Raw genomic sequence first — 22,500 nt, 5'->3', positions numbered from 1 at the left:
ATACTCTCTAGTGATAACTGACTGAAACAAAGCCAATATACTTTCTAGTGATAACTGACTGAAACAAAGCCAGTATACTCTCTAGTGATAACTGACTGAAACAAAGCCAATATACTCTCTAGTGATAACTGACTGAAACAAAGCCAGTATACTCTCTAGTGATAACTGACTGAAACAAAGCCAATATACTCTCTAGTGATAACTGACTGAAACAAAGCCAATATACTCTCTAGTGATAACTGACTGAAACAAAGTCAATATACTCTCTAGTGATAACTGACTGAAACAAAGCCAGTATACTCTCTAGTGATAACTGACTGAAACAAAGCCAATATACTCTCTAGTGATAACTGACTGAAACAAAGCCAGTATACTCTCTAGTGATAACTGACTGTTGTTGTCATCCGGGCTAATGGCTGTTGGTTTATATGACCATGATACTACTATAGACCTACAGAACGTCATTCCCTCCCTCCCTCCCTCCCTCCCTCCCTCCCTCCCTCCCTCCCTCCCTCCCTCCCTCCCTCCCTCCCTCCTCCCTCCCTCCCTCCCTCCCTCCCTCCCTCCCTCCCTCCCTCCCTCTCTACATTCCCCCACCTGCAGCCAGCCCTGACTGGGCTGTTGTTTCCCCTCCTGTCAGTTCCAGATAATCCTCTAAATTAAACTAAACATTGATACTGTCAGCTTCAGCTGTCAAACCCATTCTGATGTCTGGATAAGTGTCATAGTGTCAGGGGTGATTAGGGTTGCACCCATCAATGGGAATACTTTCCTATCAGCGTTCAACCTCTGGAGATGAGACTATCCAGTGTCAACCAATCAGATTAGTCACCGACCATTGCCACAGGACTAGTGTAAACTTTAGGTAAACGTAACTCGACCTGTTCGAAGTCATCACACGTTCGCAACTCACTATTGACTTCACAAAGAAATAATGTGATGGTTTGGAGGGAGGAATGGGAGATAGTTGTAATTCTTTAAATCCCAGCTAATTTCAACCCTCTCCATCCTTCATCTGGTTTCTAACTGCTGCCATATGGTGTATATTAGTCTTAATCCGCCACAGCCAATAGCAGCGCAGACAGGGGAGAGGAAGTGACACGTTTAATCTCCAAAATCAAACAGGAATTTGAACCCTCCATTCATTCATTGGAACTGGAATTCATGTCTGGCCCTGTGAACCCTGTGGGCATCCCTAATGACACCCTATTCCCTATGTAGTGCACTACTTTAGACCAGGCCCATAAGGGATAGGGTACAATTAGGGACGTAGCCTATGTGTTCTGACGGTGTTCTGTGTAACGACTTCCTCCGAAGCTGCCTCCTCTCCTTGTTCGGGCAGGCTTCGGCGTTCGTCGTCACCGGCCTTCTAGCCACTGCCGCTCCTCATCTCATCACTCCATTTGTTTTGTCTTGTCTATTACACACACCTGGTTCATATCCCCTCATTAGTACGTGTATAAGTGTTCCCTCTGCCCCCTTGTCCTTGTGGGTGATTGTTTATTGTGAGGAGATAGTAGCTTGGTTGAGCTCCGTGTATTTTGTATTGCCGGGGTATTTTCCCCATGTGCCAGTTTGTTCCAGTGCGCCTGTTTTGCTCACTGGACAGGTTGACCTTGTATTACGGAATAAACTCTGCTGTGATTTACCCTCCTGCGCCTGACTCCTTCAAATCACGTATCACAGTATGTATGTATGTATGTATGTATGTATGTACGTACGTACGTGATGGAATAAAGCAAGTTTAGTTCCCTCTTCTCCCTTCTCCTAGTTTTTAATTGATCCAGTTTTATTGCAGAGAGAGAGAGAGAGGTGGGTTTAAATCAAACTAACGGTGACCGGCGTGTCGGCGGTGAATAAAGGAACAGCTGTGTGAAAGAATGGACATTTGGAATATACATCACATAGGGTCGAGGGCCGACGTGTGTGTGAGAGAGAGAGAGTGTGTGTATGTGTGTGTGTGACCAAGCCGCTCCACTCCCCACTGCTCCCTACTCTACTCTGTAGTTACTAACCTGTACCCCGCACACTGACTCTGTACCGGTACCCCCTGTATACAGCCTCCCCCTACTGTTATTTCCCATTGACTCTGTACCGGTACCCCCTGTATATAGCCTTCCTACTGTTATTTCCCATTGACTCTGTACCGGTACCCCCTGTATATAGCCTTCCTACTGTTATTTCACATTGACTCTGTACCGGTACCCCCTGTACAGTGGGGCAAAAAAGTATTTAGTCAGCCACCAATTGTGCAAGTTCTCCCACTTAAAAAGATGAGAGAGGCCTGTAATTTTCATCATAGGTACACGTCAACTATGACAGACAAATTGAGAAAAAAATTTCCAGAAAATCCCATTGTAGGATTTTTAATGAATTTATTTGCAAATTATGGTGGAAAATAAGTATTTGGTCACCTACAAACAAGCAAGATTTCTGGCTCTCACAGACCTGTAACTTCTTCTTTAAGAAGCTCCTCTGTCCTCCACTCGTTACCTGTATTAATGGCACCTGTTTGAACTTGTTATCAGTATAAAAGACACCTGTCCACAACCTCAAACAGTCACACTCCAAACTTCACAATGGCCAAGACCAAAGAGCTGTCAAAGGACACCAAAAACAAAATTGTAGACCTGCACCAGGCTGGGAAGACTGAATCTGCAACAGGTAAGCAGCTTGGTTTGAAGAAATCAACTGTGGGAGCAATTATTAGGAAATGGAAGACATACAAGACCACTGATAATCTCCCTCGATCTGGGGCTCCATGCAAGATCTCACCCCGTGGGGTCAAAATGATCACAAGAACGGTGAGCAAAAATCCCAGAACCACACGGGGGACCTAGTGAATGACCTGCTGAGAGCTGGGACCAAAGTAACAAAGCCAACCATCAGTAACACACTACGCCGCCAGGGACTCAAATCCTGCAGTGCGAGACGTGTCCCCCTGCTTAAGCCAGTACATGTCCAGGCCCGTCTGAAGTGCATTTGGATGATCCAGAAGAGGATTGGGAGAATGTCATATGGTCAGATGAAACCAAAATATAACTTTTTGGTAAAAACTCAACTCGTCATGTTTGGAGGACAAAGAATGCTGAGTTGCATCCAAAGAACACCATACCTACTGTGAAGCATGGGGTTGGAAACATCATGCTTTGGGGCTGTTTTTCTGCAAAGGGACCAGGACGACTGATCCGTGTAAAGGAAAGAATGAATGGGGCCATGTATCGTGAGATTTTGAGTGAAACCCTCCTTCCATCAGCAAGGGCATTGAAGATGAAACATGGCTGGGTCTTTCAGCATGACAATGATCCCAAACACACCGCCCGGGCAACGAAGGAGTGGCTTCGTAAGAAGCATTTCAAGGTCCTGGAGTGGCCTAGCCAGTCTCCAGATCTCAACCCCCATAGAAAATCTTTGGAGGGGAGTTGAAAGTCTGTGTTGCCCAGCGACAGCCCCAAAACATCACTGCTCTAGAGGAGATCTGCATGGAGGAATGGGCCAAAATACCAGCAACAGTGTGTGAAAACCTTGTGAAGACTTACAGAAAACGTTTGACCTGTGTCATTGTCAACAAAGGGTATATAACAAAGTATTGAGAAACTTTTGTTATTGACCAAATACTTATTTTCCACCATCATATGCCAATAAATTCATTAAAAATCCTACAATGTGATTTTCTGGATTTTTTTTTCAAATTTTGTCTGTCATAGTTGACGTGTACCTATGATGAAAATTACAGGCCTCTCTCATCTTTTTAAGTGGGAGAACTTGCACAATTGGTGGCTGACTAAATACTTTTTTTCCCCACTGTATATAGCCTCTCTACTGTTATTTCACATTGACTCTGTACCGGTACCCCCTGTATACAGCCTCCCCCTACTGTTATTACACACTGACTCTGTACCGGTACCCCCTGTATATAGCCTCCCTACTGTTATTACACACTGACTCTGTACCGGTACCCCCTGTATACAGCCTCCCTACTGTTATTTCACATTGACTCTGTACCGGTACCCCCTGTATATAGCCTTCCTACTGTTATTTCCCATTGACTCTGTACCGTGCACCCCCTGTATACAGCCTCCCCCTACTGTTATTTCACATTGACTCTGTACCGGTACCCCCTGTATATAGCCTTCCTACTGTTATTTCACATTGACTCTGTACCGGTACCCCCTGTATATAGCCTCCCTACTGTTATTACACACTGACTCTGTACCGGTACCCCCTGTATACAGCCTCCCCCTACTGTTATTTCACATTGACTCTGTACCGGTACCCCCTGTATATAGCCTTCCTACTGTTATTTCACATTGACTCTGTACCGGTACCCCCTGTATATAGCCTCCCTACTGTTATTTCACACTGACTCTGTACCGGTACCCCCTGTATATAGCCTCCCTACTGTTATTACACATTGACTCTGTACCGGTACCCCCTGTATATAGCCTCTCTACTGTTATTTCACATTGACTCTGTACCGGTACCCCCTGTATATAGCCTCCCTACTGTTATTACACATTGACTCTGTACCGGTACCCCCTGTATATAGCCTCTCTACTGTTATTTCACATTGACTCTGTACCGGTACCCCCTGTATATAGCCTCCCTACTGTTATTTCACATTGACTCTGTACCGGTACCCCCTGTATACAGCCTCCCTACTGTTATTTCACATTGACTCTGTACCGGTACCCCCTGTATATAGCCTCCCTACTGTTATTACACATTGACTCTGTACCGGTACCCCCTGTATACAGCCTCCCTACTGTTATTTCACATTGACTCTGTACCGGTACCCCCTGTATACAGCCTCCCCCTACTGTTATTTCACACTGACTCTGTACCGGTACCCCCTGTATATAGCCTCCCTACTGTTATTTCACATTGACTCTGTACCGGTACCCCCTGTATATAGCCTTCCTACTGTTATTTCACATTGACTCTGTACCGGTACCCCCTGTATACAGCCTCCCCCTACTGTTATTTCACATTGACTCTGTACCGGTACCCCCTGTATATAGCCTTCCTACTGTTATTTCACATTGACTCTGTACCGGTACCCCCTGTATATAGCCTCCCCCTACTGTTATTTCACATTGACTCTGTACCGGTACCCCCTGTATATAGCCTCCCTACTGTTATTACACATTGACTCTGTACCGGTACCCCCTGTATATAGCCTCTCTACTGTTATTTCACATTGACTCTGTACCGTACCCCCCTGTATATAGCCTCCCCTACTGTTATTACACATTGACTCTGTACCGGTACCCCCTGTATACAGCCTCCCTACTGTTATTACACATTGACTCTGTACCGGTACCCCCTGTATATAGCCTCTCTACTGTTATTACACATTGACTCTGTACCGGTACCCCCTGTATATAGCCTTCCTACTGTTATTACACACTGACTCTGTACCGGTACCCCCTGTATATAGCCTTCCTACTGTTATTTCACATTGACTCTGTACCGGTACCCCCTGTATATAGCCTCTCTACTGTTATTACACATTGACTCTGTACCGTACCCCCTGTATATAGCCTCTCTACTGTTATTTCACATTGACTCTGTACCGTACCCCCTGTATATAGCCTTCCTACTGTTATTACACACTGACTCTGTACCGGTACCCCCCTGTATATAGCCTTCCTACTGTTATTTCACATTGACTCTGTACCGGTACCCCCTGTATATAGCCTCTCTACTGTTATTACACATTGACTCTGTACCGGTACCCCCTGTATACAGCCTCCCCCTACTGTTATTTCACATTGACTCTGTACCGGTACCCCCTGTATATAGCCTCCCTACTGTTATTTCACACTGACTCTGTACCGGTACCCCCTGTATATAGCCTCCCTACTGTTATTACACATTGACTCTGTACCGGTACCCCCTGTATATAGCCTCCCCCTACTGTTATTTCCCATTGACTCTGTACCGGTACCCCCTGTATATAGCCTCTCTACTGTTATTACACATTGACTCTGTACCGGTACCCCCTGTATACAGCCTCCCCCTACTGTTATTTCACATTGACTGTGTACCGGTACCCCCTGTATATAGCCTCTCTACTGTTATTTCACATTGACTCTGTACCGGTACCCCCTGTATATAGCCTCTCTACTGTTATTTCACATTGACTCTGTACCGGTACCCCCCTGTATATAGCCTTCCTACTGTTATTTCACATTGACTCTGTACCGGTACCCCCTGTATACAGCCTCCCCCTACTGTTATTTCACATTGACTCTGTACCGGTACCCCCTGTATATAGCCTTCCTACTGTTATTTCACATTGACTCTGTACCGGGTACCCCCTGTATACAGCCTCCCCTACTGTTATTTCACATTGACTCTGTACCGGTACCCCTGTATATAGCCTTCCTACTGTTATTTCACATTGACTCTGTACCGGGTACCCCCTGTATATAGCCTTCCTACTGTTATTTCACATTGACTCTGTACCGGTACCCCCTGTATATAGCCTTCCTACTGTTATTTCACATTGACTAGGTACCGGTACCCCCTGTATACAGCCTCCCTACTGTTATTTCACATTGACTCTGTACCGGTACCCCCTGTATATAGCCTCCCTACTGTTATTACACACTGACTCTGTACCGGTACCCCCTGTATACAGCCTCCCCCTACTGTTATTTCACATTGACTCTGTACCGGTACCCCCTGTATATAGCCTTCCTACTGTTATTTCCCATTGACTCTGTACCGGTACCCCCTGTATACAGCCTCCCCCTACTGTTATTTCACATTGACTCTGTACCGGTACCCCCTGTATATAGCCTTCCTACTGTTATTTCACATTGACTCTGTACCGGTACCCCCTGTATATAGCCTTCCTACTGTTATTTCACATTGACTCTGTACCGGTACCCCCTGTATACAGCCTCCCCCTACTGTTATTTCACATTGACTCTGTACCGGTACCCCCTGTATATAGCCTTCCTACTGTTATTTCACATTGACTCTGTACCGGTACCCCCTGTATATAGCCTCCCCCTACTGTTATTTCACATTGACTCTGTACCGGTACCCCCTGTATATAGCCTTCCTACTGTTATTTCACATTGACTCTGTACCGGTACCCCCTGTATATAGCCTCCCTACTGTTATTTCACACTGACTCTGTACCGGTACCCCCTGTATATAGCCTCCCCCTACTGTTATTTCACATTGACTCTGTACCGGTACCCCCTGTATATAGCCTTCCTACTGTTATTTCCCATTGACTCTGTACCGGTACCCCCTGTATACAGCCTCCCCCTACTGTTATTTCACATTGACTCTGTACCGGTACCCCCTGTATATAGCCTCCCTACTGTTATTTCACATTGACTCTGTACCGGTACCCCCTGTATATAGCCTTCCTACTGTTATTTCACATTGACTCTGTACCGGTACCCCCTGTATACAGCCTCCCCCTACTGTTATTTCACATTGACTCTGTACCGGTACCCCCTGTATATAGCCTCCCTACTGTTATTACACATTGACTCTGTACCGGTACCCCCTGTATATAGCCTCTCTACTGTTATTTCACATTGACTCTGTACCGGTACCCCCTGTATATAGCCTCCCCTACTGTTATTACACATTGACTCTGTACCGGTACCCCTGTATATAGCCTCTCTACTGTTATTTCACATTGACTCTGTACCGGTACCCCCCTGTATATAGCCTCCCTACTGTTATTTCACATTGACTCTGTACCGGTACCCCCTGTATATAGCCTCCCTACTGTTATTACACATTGACTCTGTACCGGTACCCCCTGTATATAGCCTTCCTACTGTTATTACACATTGACTCTGTACCGGTACCCCCTGTATATAGCCTTCCTACTGTTATTTCACATTGACTCTGTACCGGTACCCCCTGTATATAGCCTCCCCCTACTGTTATTTCACACTGACTCTGTACCGGTACCCCCTGTATACAGCCTCCCCCTACTGTTATTTCACATTGACTCTGTACCGGTACCCCCTGTATACAGCCTCCCCCTACTGTTATTTCACATTGACTCTGTACCGGTACCCCCTGTATATAGCCTTCCTACTGTTATTACACATTGACTCTGTACCGGTACCCCCTGTATACAGCCTCCCCCTACTGTTATTTCACATTGACTCTGTACCGGTACCCCCTGTATATAGCCTCCCCCTACTGTTATTTCACATTGACTCTGTACCGGTACCCCCTGTATATAGCCTTCCTACTGTTATTACACACTGACTCTGTACCGGTACCCCCTGTATATAGCCTTCCTACTGTTATTTCACATTGACTCTGTACCGGTACCCCCTGTATATAGCCTCTCTACTGTTATTACACATTGACTCTGTACCGGTACCCCCTGTATACAGCCTCCCCCTACTGTTATTTCACATTGACTCTGTACCGGTACCCCCTGTATATAGCCTCCCTACTGTTATTTCACACTGACTCTGTACCGGTACCCCCTGTATATAGCCTTCCTACTGTTATTTCACATTGACTCTGTACCGGTACCCCCTGTATATAGCCTCCCTACTGTTATTACACATTGACTCTGTACCGGTACCCCCTGTATACAGCCTCCCCCTACTGTTATTTCACATTGACTCTGTACCGGTACCCCCTGTATATAGCCTCCCTACTGTTATTTCACATTGACTCTTTACCGGTACCCCCTGTATACAGCCTCCCCCTACTGTTATTTCACATTGACTCTGTACCGGTACCCCCTGTATATAGCCTTCCTACTGTTATTTCACATTGACTCTGTACCGGTACCCCCTGTATATAGCCTCCCTACTGTTATTACACATTGACTCTGTACCGGTACCCCCTGTATACAGCCTCCCTACTGTTATTTCACATTGACTCTGTACCGGTACCCCCTGTATATAGCCTTCCTACTGTTATTTCACATTGACTCTGTACCGGTACCCCTGTATACAGCCTCCCCCTACTGTTATTTCACATTGACTCTGTACCGTACCCCCTGTATATAGCCTTCCTACTGTTATTACACACTGACTCTGTACCGGTACCCCCTGTATATAGCCTCCCTACTGTTATTTCACACTGACTCTGTACCGGTACCCCCTGTATATAGCCTCCCTACTGTTATTACACATTGACTCTGTACCGGTACCCCCTGTATACAGCCTCCCCCTACTGTTATTTCACACTGACTCTGTACCGGTACCCCCCTGTATACAGCCTCCCCCTACTGTTATTTCACATTGACTCTGTACCGGTACCCCCTGTATATAGCCTCTCTACTGTTATTTCACATTGACTCTGTACCGGTACCCCCTGTATATAGCCTCTCTACTGTTATTTCACATTGACTCTGTACCGGTACCCCCTGTATACAGCCTCCCTACTGTTATTTCACATTGACTCTGTACCGGTACCCCCCTGTATACAGCCTCCCCCTACTGTTATTTCACATTGACTCTGTACCGGTACCCCCTGTATATAGCCTTCCTACTGTTATTTCACATTGACTCTGTACCGGTACCCCCTGTATACAGCCTCCCCCTACTGTTATTTCACATTGACTCTGTACCGGTACCCCCTGTATATAGCCTTCCTACTGTTATTTCACATTGACTCTGTACCGGTACCCCCTGTATACAGCCTCCCCCTACTGTTATTTCACATTGACTCTGTACCGGTACCCCCTGTATATAGCCTTCCTACTGTTATTTCACATTGACTCTGTACCGGTACCCCCTGTATATAGCCTTCCTACTGTTATTTCACATTGACTCTGTACCGGTACCCCCTGTATATAGCCTTCCTACTGTTATTTCACATTGACTCGGTACCGGTACCCCCTGTATACAGCCTCCCTACTGTTATTTCACATTGACTCTGTACCGGTACCCCCTGTATACAGCCTCCCTACTGTTATTTCACATTGACTCGGTACCGATACCCCCTGTATACAGCCTCCCTACTGTTATTTCACATTGACTCGGTACCGGTACCCCCTGTATACAGCCTCCCCACTGTTATTTCACAGGCTCTAACACTGTAGACCAGTCAATCTATAGGACTCTGCAGGCTCTAACACTTTAGACCAGTCAATCTATAGGACTCTGCAGGCTCTAACACTTTAGACCAGTCAACCTATAGGACTCTGCAGGCTCTAACACTGTATACCAGTCAACCTGTAGGACTCTGCAGGCTCTAACACTGTAGATCAGTCAACCTGTAGGACTCTGCAGGCTCTAACACAGTAGATCAGTCAACCTGTAGGACTCTGCAGACTCTAACACAGTAGATCAGTCAACCTGTAGGACTCTGCAGGCTCTAACACTTTAGACCAGTCAACCTGTAGGACTCTGCAGGCTCTAACACTGTAGATCAGTCAACCTGTAGGACTCTGCAGGCTCTAACACTTTAGACCAGTCAACCTGTAGGACTCTGCAGGCTCTAACACTGTAGACCAGTCAACCTGTAGGACTCTGCAGGCTCTAACACTGTAGACCAGTCAACCTGTAGGACTCTGCAGGCTCTAACACTGTAGATCAGTCAACCTGTAGGACTCTGCAGGCTCTAACGCTGTATATCAGTCAACCTGTATGACTCTGCAGGCTAACACTGTAGACCAGTCAACCTGTAGGACTCTGCAGGCCTAACACTGTAGATTAGTCAACCTGTAGGACTCTGCAGGCTAACACTGTAGACCAGTCAACCTGTAGGACTCTGCAGGCCTAACACTGTAGATTAGTCAACCTGTAGGACTCTGCAGGCTAACACTGTAGACCAGTCAACCTGTAGGACTCTGCAGACTCTAACACAGTATATCAGTCAACCTGTAGGACTCTGCAGGCTCTAACATTGTAGATCAGTCAACATATAGGACTCTGCAGGCTCTAACACAGTATATCAGTCAACCTATAGAACTCTGCAGGCTCTAACACAGTAGATCAGTCAACCTGTAGGACTCTGCAGGCTCTAACACAGTAGACCAGTCAACCTGTATGACTATGCAGGCTCTAACACTGTAGATCAGTCAACCTGTATGACTCTGCAGGCTCTAACACTGTAGATCAGTCAACCTGTAGGACTCTGCAGGCTCTAACACAGTAGACCAGTCAACCTGTAGGACTCTGCAGGCTCTAACACTGTAGACCAGTCAACCTGTAGGACTCTGCAGGCTCTAACACAGTAGACCAGTCAACCTGTAGGACTCTGCAGGCTCTAACACAGTAGACCAGTCAACCTGTAGGACTCTGCAGGCTCTAACACAGTAGACAAGTCAACCTGTATGACTCTGCAGGCTCTAACACAGTAGACCAGTCAACCTGTAGGACTCTGCAGGCTCTAACACTGTATACCAGTCAACCTGTAGGACTCTGCAGGCTCTAACACAGTAGACCAGTCAACCTGTAGGACTCTGCAGGCTCTAACACTGTATACCAGTCAACCTGTAGGACTCTGCAGGCTCTAACACAGTAGACCAGTCAACCTGTAGGACTCTGCAGGCTCTAACACTGTATACCAGTCAACCTGTAGGACTCTGCAGGCTCTAACACAGTAGACCAGTCAACCTGTAGGACTCTGCAGGCTCTAACACAGTAGACCAGTCAACCTGTAGGACTCTGCAGGCTCTAACACTGAATATCAGTCAACCTGTAGGACTCTGCAGGCTCTAACACTGTAGACCAGTCAACCTGTAGGACTCTGCAGGCTCTAACACAGTAGACCAGTCAACCTGTAGGACTCTACAGGCTCTAACACTGTAGGACTCTGCAGGCTCTAACACAGTTGACCAGTCAACCTGTAGGACTCTGCAGGCTCTAACACAGTTGATCAGTCAACCTGCTGCCGGCACAGAGACGTGTAACACTCTTCAATAGGACAGCCTGGGCCTCATACTGGAATACTGTGGTCTGACACAAAGACAGCAGTGACTTTTCAACAAACCCTGTCCCAGTAAAGGATTAAACAACTTTTCAACAGGCCATGGTATTCCTGGAAAAGTCATGGTGTTTTCCAGTCCTGGAAATGTTTAGGAAAATGATCAAATCAAAAAGTTTAGGAAAAGTCATGGAAATTAATCTGTTAATGTCATTTATTTAGGCACAGTTTTAAAATATTTTATCAATCAAATAAAAATCAACATATCAGCTAGAATCGGAATGATACTTTTTAGCGCGTCTGTGTTTGGGAGCATCACCTGCATAATGTACGAGATGAGTGAGATGTTGCTCAAGGAGAGAGAGACAGTCGGACATTGCAACAGCAGGTAGGCCTAGCCTATAAAATATGATAGAGAACAGACTAATAACTAGGTAGCCAATTCAAAACAAATATTGTAGCCTCTAGTTAACTGTTTAGCTATTATTATTGTGTGTTAATGTTTTCGTCATATCCCCAAAAACTTTATACCGACACTTGCGATTAAGGCATTACGAAGCTGATTTTGTTTTTTGAATGATTCATACGCTTAATTAAAATTATTATTTTTGACGAAACAAACGATTCACTTAGCCGTTATATTAGTTGAGATTCGGTTCAATTGCGGTTAATCGAATCATGTAAATCAAAATAATTTGTGAATCGCAAACAGTAATTTTAGGAAGAAAGATTAGATATAGCCTTTCTTTTGGATTATTTGGCTTCAAAACCTGTTTTGTAGATACTTCCAGTTGATTTGGCCATCCAATGGATGGGACTTTGCAACTCAATAGATGCTAGTCAGCCTGCAAAGTAAACACTTGTAAGGTAGCTAGGATCAATATGACTAAACTAGAAAAGGTACATTTCCTGAAGAACATTTTGTGGGATTGCTTCAGCTGAATAAAAAAATTAGTAGTTTACCATAGCCATTTGAGCTTTGATATATTGAATGAGCGAAATGTTTCAAAAGGCATAAAACTTATCTGGTTGTAATGTTTTACATAAGACTTTGAGAAACTGACTCTGATGTGTTTGAGCAGGGCTGGATCAAAAGCCTGCACAACCCAGTATCTCTCCAGACTGAGTGTTGACTACATGTGTTTTTTACAGTAGCCTAACAGGTATTCTGCTATGTGGGAGTTAAGTGCCTTGCACAACGACAGGAGATGGTACATGGGATCAGAGAGCAGCTTCTCAGTGTCCATACCACATTACACTTACTTTTTTATATGTACATAGAGTCACCACCATTTTTTGGTCATGGAAATTTGGTTAGAAGTCATGGAGAAGTCATGAAATTCCATCTGTCAAAATGTGTATGAACCCTGTTTCATGATGGACCTTTTAGTGTAAAGAGGTGACTTGGAGGTTTCGCTTTCTACTGTGATGAGGGTGTGTGCGTGTTAGTGTGTGTGGTTATGATCCTGTGTGTGTGTGTGTGTGTGTGTGTGTGTGTGTGGATATAACAATTTATTGGTTGTGAACACAGTTTAGCAGGTGTTATTGCGGTGCAGAGAAGTTGTGAACACAGTTTAGCAGGTGTTATTGCGGTGCAGAGAAGATGTGAACACAGTTTAGCAGGTGTTATTGCGGTGCAGAGAAGTTGTGAACACAGTTTAGCAGGTGTTATTGCAGTGCAGAGAAGTTGTGAACACAGTTTAGCAGGTGTTATTGCAGTGCAGAGAAGTTGTGAACACAGTTTAGCAGGTGCTATTGCGGTGCAGAGAAGTTGTGAACACAGTTTAGCAGGTGTTATTGCGGTGCAGAGAAGTTGTGAACACAGTTTAGCAGGTGTTATTGCGGTGCAGAGAAGTTGCAAACACAGTTTAGCAGGTGTTGTTGCAGTGCAGAGAAGTTGTGAACACAGTTTAGCAGGTGTTATTGCAGTGCAGAGAAGTTGTGAACACAGTTTAGCAGGTGTTATTGCGGTGCAGAGAAGTTGCAAACACAGTTTAGCAGGTGTTATTGCAGTGCAGAGAAGTTGTGAACACAGTTTAGCAGGTGTTATTGCGGTGCAGAGAAGTTGTGAACACAGTTTAGCAGGTGTTATTGCGGTGCAGAGAAGTTGTGAACACAGTTTAGCAGGTGTTATTGCGGTGCAGAGAAGTTGTGAACACAGTTTAGCAGGTGTTATTGCGGTGCAGAGAAGATGTGAACACAGTTTAGCAGGTGTTATTGCAGTGCAGAGAAGTTGTGAACACAGTTTAGCAGGTGTTATTGCGGTGCAGAGAAGTTGTGAACACAGTTTAGCAGGTGTTATTGCGGTGCAGAGAAGTTGTGAACACAGTTTAGCAGGTGTTATTGCGGTGCAGAGAAGTTGTGAACACAGTTTAGCAGGTGTTATTGCAGTGCAGAGAAGTTGTGAACACAGTTTAGCAGGTGTTATTGCGGTGCAGAGAAGTTGTGAACACAGTTTAGCAGGTGCTATTGCGGTGCAGAGAAGTTGTGAACACAGTTTAGCAGGTGTTATTGCGGTGCAGAGAAATGCTTATGTTGCACACAATCATCTAATAATGTATATTTATTACCAAATAATCCCAAATAAAAAAAATCTGTTGGTCTCTATTCCAGTGTGTGTAGGGCAGCAGGACTTCACCATGGCGGTAGTGGCTAACGAAGAACCGGTCCCCCTGGTCCAAGAGACGTCTGTCAAGAGGCTGGTGGTCGGACCTCTGGACTTGCGGCTCAACAGCAGCGCCGTGCACCGCCTTCTCAAGATGCTGGCCTGCGCCATGGACCATGAGTACCAACCCTACTGCAAACCACAGCCAGGTAAATACCAACCCTACTGAAAACCACAGCCAGGTAAATACCAACCCTACTGCAAACCACAGCCGGGTAAATACCAACCCTACTACAAACCACAGCCAGGTAAATACCAACCCTACTGCAAACCACAGCCAGGTAAATACCAACCCTACTACAAACCACAGCCAGGTAAATACCAACCCTACTACAAACCATAGCCAGGTAAATACCAACCCTACTACAAACCATAGCCAGGTAAATACCAACCCTACTACAAACCACAGCCAGGTAAATACCAACCCTACTACAAACCATAGCCAGGTAAATACCAACCCTACTACAAACCACAGCCAGGTAAATACCAACCCTACTACAAACCACAGCCAGGTAAATACCAACCCTACTACAAACCATAGCCAGGTAAATACCAACCCTACTACAAACCATAGCCAGGTAAATACCAACCCTACTACAAACCATAGCCAGGTAAAAAACAACCCTACTACAAACCACAGCCAGGTAAATACCAACCCTACTACAAACCACAGCCAGGTAAATACCAACCCTACTACAAACCATAGCCAGGTAAATACCAACCCTACTACAAACCATAGCCAGGTAAATACCAACCCTACTACAAACCACAGCCAGGTAAGATGGTCTAACAGCTAATATATCATAGAGCTACTTTATCATGTTACTCACTGTAACTGTCTAACCCCATCCAGGTGTGATACCACAGGCAATTGTTCATACATTCACTGTTATTATAATGTCCTCATAGTGGCCATCTCTCAAGACAACACTGTTATTATAATGTCCTCATAGTGGCCATCTCTCAATACAACACTGTTATTATAATGTCCTCATAGTGGCCATCTCTCAATACAACACTGTTATTATAATGTCCTCATAGTGGCCATCTCTCAATACAACACTGTTATTATAATGTCCTCATAGTGGCCATCTCTCAAGACAACACTGTTATCATAATGTCCTCATAGTGGCCATCTCTCAATACAACACTGTTATTATAATGTCCTCATAGTGGCCATCTCTCAATACAACACTGTTATTATAATGTCCTCATAGTGGCCATCTCTCAATACAACACTGTTATCATAATGTCCTCATAGTGGCCATCTCTCAATACAACACTGTTATCATAATGTCCTCATAGTGGCCATCTCTCAATAAAACACTGTTATTATAATGTCCTCATAGTGGCCATCTCTCAATACAACACTGTTATCATAATGTCCTCATAGTGGCCATCTCTCAATACATTCACTGTTATCATAATGTCCTCATAGTGGCCATCTCTCAATACAACACTGTTATCATAATGTCCTCATAGTGGCCATCTCTCAATACATTCACTGTTATCATAATGTCCTCATAGTGGCCATCTCTCAAGACAACACTGTTATTATAATGTCCTCATAGTGGCCATCTCTCAAGACAACAGTTCCAACTCATCACCACTAACATTGTTTTCCGGTACAACCCAACACCCTGTATGTGTATGAAACATGTATGATATTTCCCTCCAAAGATCATGTTGCTTCCTTCAGAGGTCCCCATGGGTTCTGCTAGTTGGAGTGATCCTATATGACCTGTTTCTAAAGGTCAAAAGGTCAAAATAAACACCTTTGTTAGCCGTCAACTTGGCACGGCCCGCGGTTACATCATCTGTGGGTTGTTTGGAAAGCTGAATGTGTGGATGTCATTTCCAGAGGAATAAGTCAGAGTTCTGTTGAAACCATAACATCCGTTGCTTTCAATTATTTCAGCATCTGTAATAAATAGAGTAATTAGAGGTCTTCAAAGGATCCGATTTTCTCTGTGTGTCTGTGTGTTCCTGCCCTGTGTGTTCCCTCTGCATTCTCTCTGTTACAATGCCTGTCAGTCCAGGGGGAGAAGGTGCATGTTAACTAGTGATGCAGCAGGGGGAAACAATGTTAGTCATGTTGAGATGGGAGCAGGGTTGAACTGTCTCTAGGGTTCAATAGGACTGTAGAATCTCTCTCTCTCTGTCTGGACCTGGCCTGGCTCTGTCTGTCTGTCTGGTAGTGATCTGTCTGGCCTGGCTATGTCTGTCTGGTAGTGATCTGTCTGGCCTGGCTCTGTCTGTCTGTCTGGTAGTGATCTGTCTGGCCTGGCTATGTCTGTCTGGTAGTGATCTGTCTGGCCTGGCTATGTCTGTCTGGTAGTGATCTGTCTGGCCTGGCTGTGTATGTCTGTCTGGTAGTGATCTGTCTGGCCTGGCTCTGTCTGTCTGTCTGGTAGTGATCTGTCTGGCCTGGCTATGTCTGTCTGGTATTGATCTGTCTGGCCTGGCTGTGTATGTCTGTCTGGTAGTGAGCTGTCTGGCCTGGCTGTGTCTGTCTGTCTGGTAGTGATCTGTCTGGCCTGGCTGTGTCTCTCTGTCTGGTACTGATCTGTCTGGCTTGGCTGTGTGTCTGTCTGGTACTGATCTGTCTGGCCTGGCTGTGTGTCTGTCTGGTACTGATCTGTCTGGCCTGGCTGTGTGTCTGTCTGGTAGTGATCTGTCTAGCCTGGCTGTGTGTCTGTCTGGTAGTGATCTGTCTGTCCTGGCTGTGTCTCTCTGTCTAGTAGTGATCTGTCTGGCCTGGCTGTGTGTCTGTCTGGTAGTGATCTGTCTGGCCTGGCTGTGTCTGTCTGCCTGGTACTGATCTGTCTGGCCTGGCTGTGTCTGTCTGGTAGTGATCTGTGTGACAGCTGTGTGTCTGTCTGGTAGTGATCTGTCTGGCCTGGCTGTGTGTCTGTCTGGTAGTGATCTGTCTTGCCTGGCTGTATGTCTGTCTGGTAGTGATCTGTGTGACAGCTGTGTGTCTGTCTGGTACTGATCTGTCTGGCCTGGCTGTGTGTCTGCCTGGTAGTGATCTGTCTGGCCTGGCTGTGTCTGCTGGTGTTCCAGTCTCTGGTGGTTCGGTCAGGGGTTGCTGTGTGTTTCTGTGTGTGTCTGCCATGCGAGGAGAGAGCGAGGTTGGGGGCAGATACAACTCTCCCCTCCTCTCCTCTCCTTGCCAAGAGCTCAGGGACAATCTCTCTCCTCCTCCTCCTCCTCCTCTCCTCACCAAGAGCTCAGGGACAATCTCTCTCCTCCTCCTCTTCCTCCTCTCCTCACCAAGAGCTCAGGGACAATCTCTCTCCTCCTCCTCCTCCTCTCCTCACCAAGAGCTCAGGGACAATCTCTCTCCTCCTCCTCCTCCTCTCCTCACCAAGAGCTCAGGGACAATCTCTCTCCTCCTCCTCCTCCTCTCCTCACCAAGAGCTCAGGGAGAATCTCTCTCCAAAAGAACCAACAAGTGGAGATGGACCAGGAGCCAAGTTGGACCAGAAACGCTCCCTCTGTGTTTTAGAAGATATTTCCCTGTTTAATTCAGAGCATTCCAAATGCTCCCAGCAAATGATTGACAGTGTACTTGTGTGTTCTTTCTTATTTTCTTGGTATGTTGCTGAAGAACACATGTGAAGTATTATTATTTATTTATCATTCCTAGTTGGATCAGTTAAATGGAAGCGGAAAATCCAGTGTATTTGACTCTAATAGCTTTCTAGGGTTTCTAGAGAGAGAGCTGTGGGTGTTCATTTGGTCTTTTGAGCTAACGGCTGTTGACTGAGGACATTGAGCGAGCGAGGCCTGTTGGCATGTGGTTGGATACCAAGCCAAGCTGTGATTGGACACTGAGCCAGGGGAACCTGATAGGGTTGTAGCGGTTGGCCAGGGAGCAAACAGCCACTCAGATCAGATGTAGAGCCTTACCCCACCTCAGACCAGAGAGACAGACCAACACAACCTCTACCTCAGACCATAGAGACAGACCAACACAACCTCCACTGGGCTGAGCCTGGGCCAGGGTTGGGGGCCAGATCTACTCAGTAAGTTCCTGCTGCTCGGCCTGAATGCTGTTCAACTTCTAGGGTCTCAGGAATCTGTAGAACAGCCCCAGTCGAGGACCCCAGGAAGAGGTAGTGGTCCTGGAGGAGTTTATCCTCACCAGTCACCTGTCTCAACCTGTTACCTCTCTCTCGCTCTCTCTTGCTATCTCTCTTTCTCTCTCTCGCTCTCGCTCTCTCTCTCTCTCTACTCCCCCCACTATCTTTCTCTCTCTCTCTCTCTCTCTCTCTCTCTCTCTCTCTCTCTCTCTCTCTCTCTCTCTCTCTCTCTCTCTCTCTCTCTCTCTCTCTCTCTCTCTCTCTCTCTCTCTCCGCTCCCCCCTCTCTCTCTCTCTCTCTCTCTCTCTCTCTCTCTCTCTCTCTCTCTCTGCTCCCCCCTCCCCCCTCTCTCTCTCTCTCTCTCTCTCTCTCTCTGTCGAGGAGCCCCAGCTACCCAGGAGGAGGTAGCGATGCTAGCGGAGTTTATCCCCACCAGGCTGACCTCTCACCCTGTCTCTCTCTCTCAGACCCAGTGGAGGAGCTCCGAGCCCCAGCCACCCAGGAGGAGGTAGCGATGCTAGAGGAGTTTATCCCTACCAGACTGACCTGCCTCACCCTGCTGAAGGTCACTGTCACCCTCAACATGGCAGAGTTCAACCTCCTACACACACTCATGCCTGTCATCATGGGACAGAAGGTAGACTGATATTCTATTTTCTTCTCTGCTATGCTCCGTTCTCTCCTGTCCTGTCCTGTCCTCTCCTCTCCTCTCCTCTCCTCTCCTCTCCTCTCCTCTCCTCTCCTCTCCTCTCCTCTCCTCTCCTCTCCTCTCCTCTCCTCTCCTCTCCTCTCCTCTCCTCTCCCTCTCCTCTCCTCTCCTCTCCTCTCCTCTCCTCTCCTCTCCTCTCCTCTCCTCTCCTCCGCTCCCCTCTCCTCTCCTCTCCTCTCCTCCCCTCTCTTCCGCTCTCCTCTCCTCTCCTCTCCTCTCCTCTCCTCTCCTCTCCTCTCCTCTCCTCTCCTCTCCTCTCCTCTCCTCTCCTCTCCTCTCCTCTCCTCTCCTCTCCTCTCCTCTCCTCCGCTCCCTCTCCTCTCCTCTCCTCCCCTCTCTTCCGCTCTCCTCTCCTCTCCTCTCCTCTCCTCTCCTCTCCTCTCCTCTCCTCTCCTCTCCTCTCCGCTCCCCTCTCCTCTCTCCTACCATGTACTCCAGTGACTGCCACTAACCCTACACAACACTCTCCTCCTCTCTCCCTCCAGGCCCCCCCAGGTCCGGTCAGTGTGCCAGTCTTCCAGGCGGTGCGGCCCCTGCCGGCCCTCAGGTTGCAGGTGGACAGTGTTAATGTGGAGCACTCTGTCCCCATGTACGCCCCTGAGCTGACTAGCACCGTCTCCTCTCTCAGCCAGCCCTCCGATAACCTGCTGCACCACTGCTACACACACTGCTACCTCAAGGTGAGGGGAAGCACACAAAAACACACACACACACACACACACACACACACACACACACACACACACTGCTACGTCAAGGTAACACACATACACTCCTGGTCCCCACCAGGATAGTGAAACCGAAAACACTACAACACGTTATTAGGCAGTCAGCCCAAGGTGAAAAGGACAGCTTGACTTCCACAGCTTTTAACTGAAGGCCAGAACCACCTCCATGATCTTTTTACACCTGGTAATAAAGAGCTGAACACTGAGCTCCCTGATGAGACACATTCCTCCCCTGAACACCAGAGACCTCCGTTTACAGCTCTGGTTAGGACCAGGAAATGGTTGTTATCCCAGGTCGTCATAGTCAATAAGAATTTGTTCTTAACGGTCTTGCCTTGTTAAATAAAGATGAAATACATTATTTATTGATTGAATATATAAAAAAACATAAACTTGCTAAACAAGTTATTTTCAAGCAAAACATACATCATTTAGATTGTGTGTGTTTGTTTAATTTGATTGTGATTTCTAAATAAATGGCTCCAGGATTACTGGAGATGGTTCATCAGCATTCTGAAACTAGAAGTAGTTAAACAGCATCTAGAATTGATATTACTCGATTGTTCTTCCAGTTCTGGTTAGAAGGCTCTGCTAAGCCCGTACTGGCTGTGGAGATAGATGATTTATGTTTGTTGTAGGACTATTTGGAGAGAGAAAGGATTGTTAAACAAGTCTTTTTGAATAGAACACCTTCTACACTTATTTTGCTTGTGAATCTGTGATTTCAAAATAGAACGCTCCAGGATTCTAGTGTTCTGTCAGCATTCTGCTGAATCTGTTCATTCTGTCGCTACTCTCAGTTGATTTAGCTGATGATGTTAGATTGTCTCCTTACGCTTGAGGAGAGTCTCCTGTAGTTTGGCTGAGAGGACAGAGAGGCGTTGCTTGCACTCCGCATACCACTCCAGATAGCTGTTTATACTAACGTTATATGATACAGCTCAGAACTCACATTGTTCAAATTCACCATCTGATTTCCATTCTCTATGCCAATAACAACACCGCTTTCTAATGAGGAACCATTTCTCACTACCTCTTCTATCTGTCTAACTCAGCAAGGGATGGTTTTGGGACTTCTTTATGTCTGTAAAGTATTTTGATTTGATTTATAGTTGAACTCCAGGTCTCAGAGTAGATCTAGATGCCCTCACTGCCCTGAGAGAGCGTTCTTATGGTGAGTGCCAACCCCTGACCCCTTGGTTAGGAAGCCCCAGTAATGGTTCTCTGTGCTGTTTTAAAGCCAGGTCGTAATGGAGCTATATCCAACGGACTCTGTCCTGGTCTCTTTGTGGTGTTTTTCTAAGACCTGGATGTTTGCCAGGCACACTGTCAGTCCTTATCTCACAGCCAGGGTCACCAAGGGGTTAATGTTCAGCCCATGGGTGGTCAGTCATAACCATGCAGACCCCTTTAGCCACAAAGCCACCTCTCCTGGTCAGACCTACACAAACAGACCTGAGGGTCTCAGGACCCGGGTCCATAGGACCAAACCCAGCTAGCTCCATCTGAGTGATGGTCAGTGACTAGTGTCTCAACATGGCTGTGTCAGCTGGTTAGTGTCTCAACATGGCTGTCTCAGCTGGTTAGTGTCTCAACATGGCTGTCTCAGCTGGTTAGTGTCTCAACATGGCTGTCTCAGGTGGTTAGTGTCTCAGCTGGTTAGTGTCTCAGCTGGTTAGTGTCTCAACATGGCTGTCTCAGCTGTTTAGTGTCTCAACATGGCTGTCTCAGCTGGTTAGTGTCTCAGCTGGTTAGTGTCTCAACATGGCTGTCTCAGGTGGTTAGTGTCTCAGCTGGTTAGTGTCTCAGCTGGTTAGTGTCTCAACATGGCTGTCTCAGCTGGTTAGTGTCTCAACATGGCTGTCTCAGCTGGTTAGTGTCTCAGCTGGTTAGTGTCTCAACATGGCTGTCTCAGCTGGTTAGTGTCTCAGCTGGTTAGTGTCTCAACATGGCTGTCTCAGGTGGTTAGTGTCTCAGCTGGTTAGTGTCTCAGCTGGTTAGTGTCTCAACATGTCTGTCTCAGCTGGTTAGTGTCTCAACATTGCTGTCTCAGGTTGTTAGTGTCTCAGCTGGTTAGTGTCTCAGCTGGTTAATGTCTCAGCTGGTTAGTGTCTCAACATGGATGTCTCAGCTGGTTAGTGTCTCAGCTGGTTAGTGTCTCAACATGGCTGTCTCAGCTGGTTAATGTCTCAGCTGGTTAGTGTCTCAGCTGGTTAATGTCTCAGCTGGTTAGTGTCTCAACATGGCTGTCTCAGCTGGTTAGTGTCTCAACATGGCTGTCTCAGCTGGTTAGTGTCTCAGCTGGTTAGTGTCTCAGCTAGTTAGTGTCTCAGCTGGTTAGTGTCTCAGCTGGTTAGTGTCTCAACATGGCTGTCTCAGCTGGTTAGTGTCTCAGCTGGTTAGTGTCTCAACATGGCTGTCTCAGGT

The 22,500-nt window shown here is 46.5% G+C and overlaps 1 protein-coding gene across 1 annotated transcript in view; it reads left to right on the top strand.

Annotated features, from left to right (window-relative positions):
- The window catches only part of LOC121585310 (vacuolar protein sorting-associated protein 13B-like), a 719,687-nt gene that overhangs the window by 133,209 nt on the left and 563,978 nt on the right, over positions 1-22,500 (top strand). Inside the window, exons 13-15 of the mRNA XM_045226113.1 lie at positions 14,497-14,697; positions 19,104-19,273; positions 19,831-20,025. Coding sequence (XP_045082048.1) covers positions 14,497-14,697; positions 19,104-19,273; positions 19,831-20,025 — 566 coding nt within the window. The remainder of the gene's footprint in view (positions 1-14,496; positions 14,698-19,103; positions 19,274-19,830; positions 20,026-22,500) is intronic.

This window comes from Coregonus clupeaformis, chromosome 17 (assembly GCF_020615455.1).
Source record: "Coregonus clupeaformis isolate EN_2021a chromosome 17, ASM2061545v1, whole genome shotgun sequence".
Classification (NCBI taxonomy): domain Eukaryota; kingdom Metazoa; phylum Chordata; class Actinopteri; order Salmoniformes; family Salmonidae; genus Coregonus; species Coregonus clupeaformis.
This window is presented reverse-complemented; position numbering and strand designations above follow the sequence as displayed.